At 56.4% G+C, this 10,951-nt stretch overlaps 1 protein-coding gene across 4 annotated transcripts; it reads left to right on the top strand.

Moving 5' to 3' along the window:
- The first annotated feature begins 126 nt into the window (after window positions 1-126).
- Window positions 127-6,612, top strand: Ulk3 (unc-51 like kinase 3). Of its 4 annotated transcripts, none has more exons than XM_074061974.1 (16): window positions 127-309; window positions 929-1,066; window positions 1,151-1,271; window positions 1,802-1,906; window positions 2,578-2,721; window positions 2,911-2,993; window positions 3,479-3,634; window positions 3,809-3,914; window positions 4,122-4,162; window positions 4,429-4,531; window positions 4,641-4,705; window positions 4,783-4,861; window positions 4,932-4,972; window positions 5,304-5,351; window positions 5,486-5,552; window positions 5,656-6,612. In XM_074061974.1, the coding sequence occupies exons 1-16, from the start codon at window positions 208-210 to the stop codon at window positions 5,670-5,672; spliced, it is 1,416 nt and encodes a 471-aa protein (XP_073918075.1). In that variant the 5' UTR covers window positions 127-207; the 3' UTR covers window positions 5,673-6,612. The 4 variants fall into 4 exon arrangements, with proteins under 4 accessions (XP_073918075.1, XP_020034351.1, XP_073918077.1 ...); XM_020178762.2 differs by having other exon boundaries at window positions 128-309; window positions 926-1,066; XM_074061976.1 differs by lacking the exon at window positions 127-309 and adding an exon at window positions 345-706.
- Window positions 6,613-10,951: the final 4,339 nt, after the last annotated feature.

Here is a 10,951-nt window from a genome sequence, read left to right as displayed (position 1 = left end):
CTGTCCCCAAACCCGCCTCTTGGGGCCCGGCGGAGAGCGGGTGCGGGCGGGGGGGAGGAGCTCTGGCGGGGGCGGAGCCTCGCTGCGCTTCCGGCGGGCGGTGCGGGGGCCGCGTGGAGCCCCGCCCCGGCACCCCGCGCTCGGCCCACTCGGCTCCGGGCCGAACCCGGCGCCGGGAAACCGGAAGCGCCTGGCGGCCGGCGCGGGATGGCTGGGCCCGGCTGGGGTCCCCCACGGCTGGACGGCTTCATCCTAACCGAGCGCCTGGGCAGTGGCACGTACGCCACCGTGTATAAGGCCTACGCCAAGGTGGGTGTGGGCGCGCCGTCCCCGAGGGGCTCCCGGTGCCGAGCACCTATGCCCGCCAAACCCGAGCAAGCCCAGCCGGGCGCCGGCCGGGAGAGCTGGAGGGCCCGCGGCCTGCCTTCCGCCAGGCTGACCTCCGGTGCAGGTTGGAGCTGATCGCCATGCTGAAGTCTTAAAAACAAATATACACACACCCGCGTTTGGGCTGCAGGGGCGGGCGGAGACCTCGGTGGAGCCTCGGTGTCAGTGGCTGGGGACAAAACGGAAGTTGCCTGGTGGGCTGGGAGGAGTCTGGGACTGGACTCCAGGAGGCAGGACCAGTTAGGCATGTCCAGCTCTTGACACTCGCTGAGCGACGTGCCTTTTCGGGGCCGCTCTAGAACGCAGTGCAGTGGGCAAGGTAGCAAAGGGTTGGAGGGCAGCAGGCTGGGTCGGGAAGCCAGAATTCCAGAATCCAGATGCCTCCTTGATTCAGGAAAGGGAAGCTGGGAAGCCGGGAGGCCTGTGTGGAGTGGGTAGGCCCAGGGAGGGGGAAGGGAGCAGAGAGACCCAGACTCCCTCCAGCTAGTCATGGCTCTAGTCCCCCTCAGGCAGAGCCCCCAAGTCTCCCATCCCACAGAAGGACACTCGCGAGGTGGTAGCCATAAAGTGTGTGGCCAAGAGAAGTCTGAACAAGGCATCGGTGGAAAACCTCCTCACTGAGATTGAGATCCTCAAGGACATTCGGCACCCCCACATCGTGCAGCTGAAAGACTTCCAGGTGGGAGCCTGGGATGGGACTCCTTCAAAAGAGAGCTGGAGAAGGGACACTGTCTTCAGACTGCCTCTCTACCTCTAACTACAGTGGGACAGTGACAATATCTACCTCATCATGGAGTTCTGCGCAGGAGGTGACCTGTCCCGCTTCATCCATACCCGCAGGATTCTGCCTGAGAAGGTGGCTCGTGTCTTCATGCAGCAGCTGGGTAAAAACCTCTGATCCCAGCCTGACTCCCCTTCCCATGTTCTGTGCTTCTCCCCCGACGCACTGCTTTGCAGTCGTCTGCTGCCTAGCTTGGATTTTGGGGGCCCTGTCTTTTCCATGTTCCCATCCCTAGCTCCAGGATGCTGTGAGAGAGGCAGAGAGGAGCCTCCATCTGGGGAGTTTAGGCTTCCACTTGTGGGACATGACATAAGTACACTGTACCCAGGGCCCAATTTATGGAACCCAAGTGCTTTAGCAAGGAAAAGTGTAAGAACCTAAAGAGCTACAGCATCTCAGGACACTCCTGAGAGGAGAAGAGACTTGTGCAAAGTATAGGGAGGAGGACAGTGTGTACATAGGGAATGGCAAAGTCTTAAAAGTAGCTGGAGCCTGGTACTTCTATGCAAAGCATTTTGTAGACCAGCCAGGCCAGACCTGGGGTTGTGCAGCTTGAAGGGGTCTGGGGAGGAGAGAAGCAGGCAGAAGACGGGCTCCTCTGACCTGTATCTCTGTGCTGGTCCTGCTCCCCAGCTAGTGCCCTGCAGTTCCTGCATGAACGAAACATCTCTCACCTGGATCTGAAACCACAGAACATTCTGCTGAGCTCTGTGGAGAAGCCCCACCTGAAACTAGCAGGTCTGAGTCTGGACCATCGGGTGAGGGTTTTGGCGTGGGTGGACAGAGCTCCTTCAACCTGGGCTGCCTCTGCAACCTGGTTTTCAGCCAGTGCTCCATTGAGTCATCACAGTGACAGGCTGGATCCAGGGTGGGCCCATCACCAGAAGGTAGTACCTTTCTCACGCTGCCAACGCTCAAGTCCTTGAGTGTTTTGGGCAGAATTAGGGCTCAGTCTATGGTCAGAGTTGTGACTCGCTGTGGGTTCAGGTTTGGGGCTCAATTTGGAAATAGTGCCAGTTTGTAACCAGTGTCATGGATTGGTCTGTGATCGGGGAGCAGACTTAGTCTGTTGTCAGGGTGGGGCTCAAACTGTATTAATCTGGGGCAGCCTAGGAGGGTACATGGTGGGGCAAGGGAGGCCATGGTCCCTGTAAGAGCTGGATAAGAATGGACTTGAGGCTGGAGACCAGAGAATGTGGCATAGCCTAAGCTTTTTGGGAGCATTGAGGGGTTATGCAGGAGATGGAGGAGGAGGGTGCTACAGGCTGATGAGTGCAGGCAAGGGAGCAGGATCGATCCTGGAGAGTCAAGGGTGAGGCCACCCTAATACTGGAGCTGGGTGAGGCTTTATAGGACAGGAGCAAAAGCATCTGAAATTTAAACCCTCGCGCCTGGCCTCTTGCCTGCAGACTTTGGCTTTGCACAGCACATGTCTCCATGGGATGAGAAGCATGTGCTTCGTGGCTCCCCGCTCTATATGGCCCCTGAGATGGTGTGTCAGCGGCAGTATGATGCCCGTGTGGACCTCTGGTCTGTGGGGGTCATCCTATATGGTGAGACTTTTGTCCCCTAATCCCCACCCCAAGGGATGCACTGTGTGTCCTCAGGCCAGGCCTTTCTGGGCCTCTCCCTGATGGACCCAAGGACCCTGCTCTGGAGGGACATCAGTCCTCCTGCCTAGGGGTAGGCTAGGCTAGGCTCAACTCCATCCCCTCCAGTCTTCCCTCTGCCTCCTTCCACAGAAGCCCTCTTTGGGCAGCCCCCGTTTGCCTCCAGGTCATTCTCGGAGCTGGAAGACAAGATCCGTAGCAACCGGGTTATTGAGGTAGGTCTGGTAGGTCCTTGGCAACCATGTGGGAGGGTGGGGGGGAGTCAGGGCCCTGAGATGTTAGGCTCACTCCCATCTGCACAGACTGAACTGTGGGCTCCAGAATACCTGCTTGGCAGGGGGGCATTCTCCAGGGTGAAGTCAAGGCTCTTGTTCATTTCTGGGACCCAGGTTAGCCACAGCAGGCAGCCAAGGGCCTGCTGCACAGACTTCTGTGCAGGTCCCCATGGAGAGAAGATCACAGCAGAGCCAGGTACTAGCTTCTCTTGAGTATGGTCCAGGGCTAGGGGAGGACCCATAGTCAAAGCTTCACAACAGCTATGGGCAGGAGCCTGGGGAAGGAGGCCTGGTTCTCCATAACCTTGACCACTGTGTTCCTCCCAGGTCTGTCAGCGGTACCTCTGGAGGTCCTGACAGGCCCCTGGCTTCACGTCCAGGTGCTGGAGCCCAGTGTGAACTCTCTGTCCTTACCCCTCCTGCAGCTCCCCCTTCGGCCTCCACTCTCCCGAGACTGCCGGGATCTGCTGCAGCGGCTCCTGGAGCGGGACCCTGGCCGTCGAATCTCTTTCCAGGACTTCTTTGCCCACCCCTGGGTGGACCTGGAGCATATGCCCAGTGGGGAGAGCCTGGCACGAGCAGTAAGCAATCCCAGGGGATGGATGAGGTGGGGGGCCGGGTGGGATCCTGTCTGCCCCCTCTGATGGTGAACAGATGACTTACTCAGAGAGGGTGGCCAAGGGCAGGCTCAGGAAGACTGACCCTGGTGGGTGTGGGAGAAGGAAGGTGGGCCTGACTTCTGATCTGCCTATCAGACAGCCCTGGTGGTGCAGGCTGTGAAGAAGGACCAAGAGGGGGACGCCACAGCTGCCTTGTCGCTCTATTGCAAGGCTCTAGACTTCTTTGTGCCAGCTCTGCACTGTGAGTCCCTGGCCATGCCTGTAGCCCTGGGAGGGGATGGGAATTGGCTGTAGCTTTAGTGAGGGATTCCAGAAGTTCCCCATCCAGAATCTTGTAGGAGACAAGGCAGAGAATAAACCTGGAACTTGATGTTTTGGGGATTCTGGAGGGTTGGTGTGAGGCAGGGGTTTCCCCCAGACTCTTCACATGAACCTCCACCTTCTGCAGATGAAGTGGATGCTCAGCGGAAGGAGGCAATTAAGGCAAAGGTGGGTGAGGTCCCAGAAGGAAATGGGTCCCAGGAGGAGCACAAGGGGAGGGCGCCAAGAGAGTCCAGGCCTCTGGGGAATGGCTGACTTAGAATTGAAACCTCCTCTCCCATAACCAAGGGCTTGGGAGGGTCAGGCCAGCCTCATTTGCCCCTAATATGATTGTAGCTTGGGGCGATCAGTGAGAACCCAGAGGATGAACTTGGAGGTGGGTGCTGCCAGGGAGGCGTTGGGCCCTCACTCCTCAGCCTCTCCCCCTCCTACAGGTGGGGCAGTACGTGTCCCGGGCTGAAGAACTCAAGGCCATCGTGTCTTCCTCCAGTCAGGCTCTGCTGAGGCAGGGGACCACTACTCGAGACCTGCTCAGAGGTAGGAACCCGCAGCCTCCCTCCAGCTTGCAGAGGCAGGTTAGGGTCTGCAACCTGTGCCAAGAAAACAGGCTGCTCCTCTCACCCTGAGCCTTTGCCCCTCACTCCAGAGATGGCCCGGGACAAGCCACGCCTCCTAGCTGCCCTGGAAGTGGCCTCAGCTGCCATGGCCAAGGTTTGTGCCCAGTGGGAGGGGCAGGATGCAGGAATCCAAGTCCTGGCCGGAATGACCTATTGTCCACGTGGCTGTAGGAGGAGGAAGCTGGCGGAGAGCAGGATGCCCTGGATCTGTACCAGCACAGCCTGGGGGAGCTGCTGCTGCTGCTGGCAGGTGAGGCCCCAGCACCATCCCCACCAGTCCCCTGGCTGCTGTGCCCTCACCACCTGCCCTCTCTTTACAGCGGAGCCCCCAGGCCGGAGGCGAGAGCTGCTTCACACTGAGGTGCCCACAGGGGTTGGGGGTCTGGGGGGGCTTTCTCTTCTTCTTTAACTCTGCTCTTGTCTGTGGGACCTCCTGAGGTTTTCTGTGGGAGTTCCTGCTCCCAGGTATTCCAAGTCTGGTAGTCAAACCTCATAGACTTGTGAAGTCAGTGGCCCAGGGCTCAGATGAGCAGAAAGTCTGCTGGGTGGCTGCAGCTGGGAAGGCTTTGTGGAGGGAATGTACATAAGAGCTTACAGGGGAAGCTGTTCTAATGGGGCAGAGTATTCTGGAGAGCATCAGGGGTGAAGAGGAGCTCAACTGTAAACACACACACACCGTGTTTCCACTGCAGGTTCAAAACCTCATGGCTCGAGCTGAATACCTGAAGGAGCAGGTCAAGGTGAGCAGAAAGGGGCCACATGAGGCAAGGAATGGTGGATTCTCTCTCTGCGCCCCCATCCCCCTTGTATATGCTGTAGCTCCCATGTCTGACTCTGACTCCCTCAGCTCTCACACTGCCTTTGTGTCCTACAGATGAGGACGTCTCGCTGGGAAGCAGAGACCCTGGACAAAGAGGGGCTGTTGGAGTCAGTTCGTAGCTGTGAGTCCTGCCCTGGAGTCTGACCCTTCAGAACAGGATGAGGACTGGGGGTGGCCCTGGCTTTTGCCTCTCTTGCCAAAGACCTCCCCCTCTCCCCTCTTAGCATGCACTCTGCAGTGACCCTAGAAGGATGACTGGATGAGCAGCACATCTGGAGTAAAGGGCACACTAATCCAGATGGATGCTCAGAATGAGGTGGCCCTGTACATTCCTGAGGAGCTTCGTAGATGGACACCTCTGAAACCCCACATCCTAGAGTCCCCAGCCTCCCTTGGGATGTTCCCCACTCCCAGAGGATCTGGCATCCTGTGTGTTGTGTGCTGGGACCACCGGGGCCCAACTGGGAGGAGAGTTTCTCCCATGAGGCCTTTGTTACTGGTGACTGCTGGGTCTGAGCCTGTCCATCTAGGGTATCAAGCCACCTATGGTTTGCTCCAAGAAGATGACAGGGGGCCCTCTGCAGAGCACTTCTGCTTTCTCCCTGCCAAGGGAAGCTCCTGCCTGTGCCCTAGACTTGCTCTTCCTTGGAGCCTTTATTCTAACTCACCTCCCTCCTTGTACTGGAATGGGGTGCTCCATGACCCCTCAGGGACCACACAACCCCACAGTACACACTCAGCCTCACAGAACTTTTCAGACTTCCTGGGAGCTCACACCTGCACCATCTCAGTACTTAGATAGTCCTTCAAGCATGAAAGTAGTCTCCTTTGAGAACCCCATACCTGTTCCTGCCCTGACACAGGATCCTCAATCCTCGTCCCTCCATGGAGCAGGCCCTGTGCTGGAGTTTGGGCCTGGGTCTCCCCACCCTGCAGTGGGGGCCACTGATACCTCCACAGCCCACAGCATGGGCTCTTATGAGGGCAGAACTTACCCTGGAGAAGAATGTACACACCTCGAGTTACTTCATGGTTTCTTTTTAAAGTCGGAGAAGGTCGTGGTGACTTCTAACCCTTCTGTCCTTAACTGCCTCCTTAGGGCAAGAGTTGTCTGTCCTCCCTACAGGAGGCTGGGTGTAAAAAATGTAATTCACTGTTTGTCTATTAAATTATTTTTGGTACTTGTGCATCTCTTCTTGCCCTTGGAACAAGTGAGGTAGCCCTGCTCACAGCCTGGGGCAAAAGAGCCCAGAAAAACCTGGGAACCTGATGTAGGGCTGGGAGAGGTCACTGTAGAGAGTGATAAGCATGTCAGCCTCCAGCCCTCATCCCTGGTATTCAGGAGTCAGGATAACTGCCTAGGGGGCCAAGGAGAGGTGGGAGCTCAGGCCCAGGAGCCCTGTGCGCCTCAGCACAGTGGTAGGTGGTGGTCCTCTTAACCCCCCTCCCCACACTGTACACTCCTTAGCCAGGGTCCTGGGGTTCCCCCCCTTTAATGAGTGAACAGTGAGCTATTTTGGGAAAAGGGCATCATCTATTCTCAGTCCCCAAAAACCCCCAAAATGGGGTCATTTGCAGCAGCTTCTGTGCCCTTGGTCTGATCAGCCCTTGTTGGGAGTCCGTTAAGGAAGGGTGGTGCACGTGCAGGCAGCCACCAGGAGCATTCCTTACACTTTGGACTTGGGTTTTTGGTTTTTTATTTTGGTGGGATTGAACTCAGGACTTCATGCTTGCAAAGCGGGGACTCTACCACTAGAGCCACACCTCCAGTCCTGCTTAGACTTCTGGGTACCACCAAGATGCTCAGTTTTCCACGTGGTATTAGACTGCTTCTGATGCGTGGGGTGGGGGGGGGGACTTGTTCTCTGGGGGAATTAATTCCCCTGAAGCCCTCGGCATGGCCACTGGGGGGCAGCGTGGAGCCGGCTACAGTCCTAGCCCTGCCCCTTGGCTCCACGGCTTGGGACCTGTTGATCTGCATCTATGAAAGGAGGATATCTGCCCCATGGGAATCTGAAACTAGGTAGCATACATGTGTCTGGCACAGAGTAAGAATTCAGTAAAATGTTATTTTCAGATCTAGGAAGCAAGCATACTTCAGGTTATCTCTGGAAATGAGCCAAACAGAAAGAAGTCCTTGGTAGGTGAAATGAGAGGGAAAGGAGAGGATGAGTAGAAAAGACTGGGAGGACAGTGGAAAGGACAAAAGATAGGTGGAAGGTCACTGTTGTCCCCCCAACTTCCCAATTATTACAATAGCTGCATTGCTGGCTGAGAAGGGCCTGAAGTTCTTTCCTATGTGGTTGTGATGAAGAGTGAGCCCCTGTGGGGACCAGAGACAGGAAAGTCCTGAGAGACAGAGGCCCTGGGAAGGGCCCCTCCCTGGATGCATATCCTCCAGACCGATCCTGGATCCAAGCTGGAAGGAGGGGTCTAGGGACAAGGGAAGCGGTGGGCTCTCTCTGTAGGACGTTTTCTAATGGCACAAACCTATGGGAGACATGCAAATCTGCTTTTCAGATATTTTGCCTCTTGGGAGCAGAAGTACCCTTCTACCTCTCACCAAAGCAAGGCAGATGCCCCCCAGTAATGTCCAGGGGCCCCCACTCTGCCTTAGCGTCCACCTCCCTAATTCACTCAAGCTCAGAGCCAGTACCAGGCCAAGCTTTGGTGAACACCTGGGCTTGGGCCTTCTATTCTCCCAGGGCCAGAGAGGGAGCAGGTTGAGGGACCCAGATGTCCCTGTGCCCAGCCTATCCCTTGTTGGGCTTTCTGGTAGGATATAGAATCTTGGTTCCTTCAGGAGGTCATCTGGAAGGGCTCTTGTCTCCAGAGGCCAGGTTGCTGTCTCACCCCTGCCTCCCAGAGAGTTGGCCCCACTCTGAGACTGGAGTTGGAGCGACAGGGCACGTCAGTGACCACTTTCCCAGAGTAATGCACACCTGCAGCTATACATTTAAAATTATACACACGCACACACATAGACATGAAAACACAGCCCTGTCCAAGGTCACAGGCGCCTGCAGATTCCCCACAGACTTATTCTCATGGTCACATCACAAGCACAGCCCTTGCTCAGTGAGGTTGAGGCAGCCACAACTCTGCTGCTTTCTGGACCCAGGCTACTCTGGCTCCCTACGCTTCACACAGACTCTGGGAACAGTAGTGCCTGGCGGACACTGGGTTAGAGGCAGGGCAGTGGGCTTTGTAGCTCTCCACCTCCTCTACAGCCTCGGGTCTATGGGATAGAGGACAGAAGGTCTGGACTCCCGGGCTGAGCATCAGCTGGGTCAGTGGGCACTGCCAGCAGCCCTTGTGGGCAAGTGAACAGGCCTCAGGTGTCCCCAGTGCCTGCCTGAGGCTCCAGTGTCTGAGAAGGGACCATCTGGCTATTGGGGGAAAAGGAGATCCTACATATGCCAGGCCCTGGCCACCACTCCAACTCCTCCCTAGGGGCTAGCTGGCCTCTGGAATGTCACTTGTTCTTTCCACACCCTTCTTGCCACTGGGAAATGGGCCTGAGATGTCTGGCTGGGTGGAAGGCAGGAGAAAGGGAACTTTTGTGAATCATAGATCCAGAGCCCTGAAGGTGTATATGCTGGGGGTGAGAGTAAGTAAGAGAGGGAGTGGGGACAGAAGAGCTTTTCCCCCACCTTTGATATTTCCTGTGTCCTCAGACTGCCTGCAAGGGAAAGGAAGCTGGGTGCTGGTGGCTCAGGCCTGTAATCCTAGCTACGCAGGAGGCAGAGATCAGTAGGATCGTGGTTCGAAGCCAGCCCAGGCAAATAGTTCACAAGACAATATCTTGAAAAGCTCCATCACAAAAAAGGGCTGGTGGAGTGGCTCAAGGTGTAGGCCCTGAGTTCAAACCCCAATACAGCAAAAAAAAAAAAAAAGGGCAGGAGTGGGGGAAGGAAGAAGAAAAGGTGGGGCAAAGAACAGGAGGGTGGGAGTGAAGGAGAAGGCCTGAGCATCAGTCTCCAAAGTATGGTGACCTAATGGTGTGGTTTTAGGCATTGTGAAAAGAAAGTTTTGATGGCAAGTGGTTTTCTTTTATCTTCACCTCATACCAGGTTGGTGGACTGGTCATGGAGCATGTGATTGTCTCAGAGAGAGTGGAAAAAGGACAGAAAGACAGCTGGAGTCCAGGCATCCAGAGCCTGAGGGCCTGAGACTGGGGAGAGGGATGGGGCAGGTGCAGGGGAGGAGATCCAACTTGGCCAGTACTGTCCCCTGTGGAGGTCATGGGTGCAGGACAGGCACTGAACCAGGAATGAGGCAAAGGTGGGGGACACAGATGAGGATGTGGATGGCCAGAGAAATCCAGACAAAGGGCTGACAAAGGGGAAGGAAGAGGGAGGCAGAGCAAGGCCACCAGAAGCAGGGATCCCTCATGCTGCTCTCTTTACCCACCTTTGCCTGAGCCTACAACTCCTTCCTCTTGCCCCAGACCCTCCTCCACTGTATATCAGGGACACTGTAGACAGGTCAAGGCTTCTTGGGTTCCCAGACGGTTAGGTTAGGGGGGAACCAGAGGCTCAGTCCCCTTCCACTTCCTGACCCCAGGTGCCAAACAGCCCTGCTTTGACAGGGTTCAGTGAGTTTCCCTGAGCGCCCCCACTGCCTGCCACGCTGGCCTCTCCCTCTTGGCCTGCAAAGCACTGAGGGGGAAGGGGCTGTCCAATCCCATTAGGCAGAAGGGCCCTGGAGGGCAGAGAGCTGACGTGGGTCCTGCTGCTGACACTGCTGAAGAGAGCCCGTGCTCCCTCACGCCTGGCTTGGGACTCTTCCAGCTCCAGGAAGGTCAGAGCGGTTTTTGTCCAGTGGCCATTAGGTCGTTCCTAAGGGCAGCCTAGGAGCTCTGAGGCCCAGGCACCTTGGCAGGATGCACAGAAGAATAAGGCCCAGGGCGACAGCCTCAATCCTGCCGGCCCCACCTTCCTAACAGCTTGTTTTCTCTTTCTCCAGGCTGCCCCCCTCCCCAGGGTACCTACTGCACAGGTGTTCTCTTCCTGGTTCTTATTTTACAAAAGAAACCTAATGGAAATTTTGCTAAACCTGCAGATAGCCTTTCCTGCCTCTAAATCCTGGGTGGCTTCCCCACAGGCTGGCCTCAGCCTCCACTGGCCCCAGACTCTCAAGGCCAGGCGATACCAGGTAGCCTCTAGCCCTTTCCACCTGCCTGACAGCCCCTGGGATAACTGCTCCAGCAGAACCTTGGAGACACCATCCCCTACTCTGCCCACCTACTACAGGATGAGATTTCAGCTCACTCTAAAAATGTTTTTAAAAGATCTTTGGTAGAGCAGAGTGTGGCATGGCAATGCATGCCTGAAATCCCAGCACTCAGGAGGCTGAGGCGGGATCTAGGGAAAATTTTCAAAATAAATTTATTGCCTAGGTACAAACTCCTCTGAAGACACCAGGTTCTGTGCCAGGATCAGCTTCCTGCCTTACCCTGGGCCACCTCACACCAAGCTTTAGGGAACTCCTTCCTGCCCCTGCCCTGCCAGCAAAGCC

The sequence above is a fragment of the Castor canadensis genome, chromosome 19 (assembly GCF_047511655.1).
Source record: "Castor canadensis chromosome 19, mCasCan1.hap1v2, whole genome shotgun sequence".
Classification (NCBI taxonomy): Eukaryota; Metazoa; Chordata; class Mammalia; order Rodentia; family Castoridae; genus Castor; species Castor canadensis.
The sequence above is the reverse complement of the archived record's forward strand: the minus strand, read 5'-3'. Positions and strand labels throughout refer to the sequence as shown.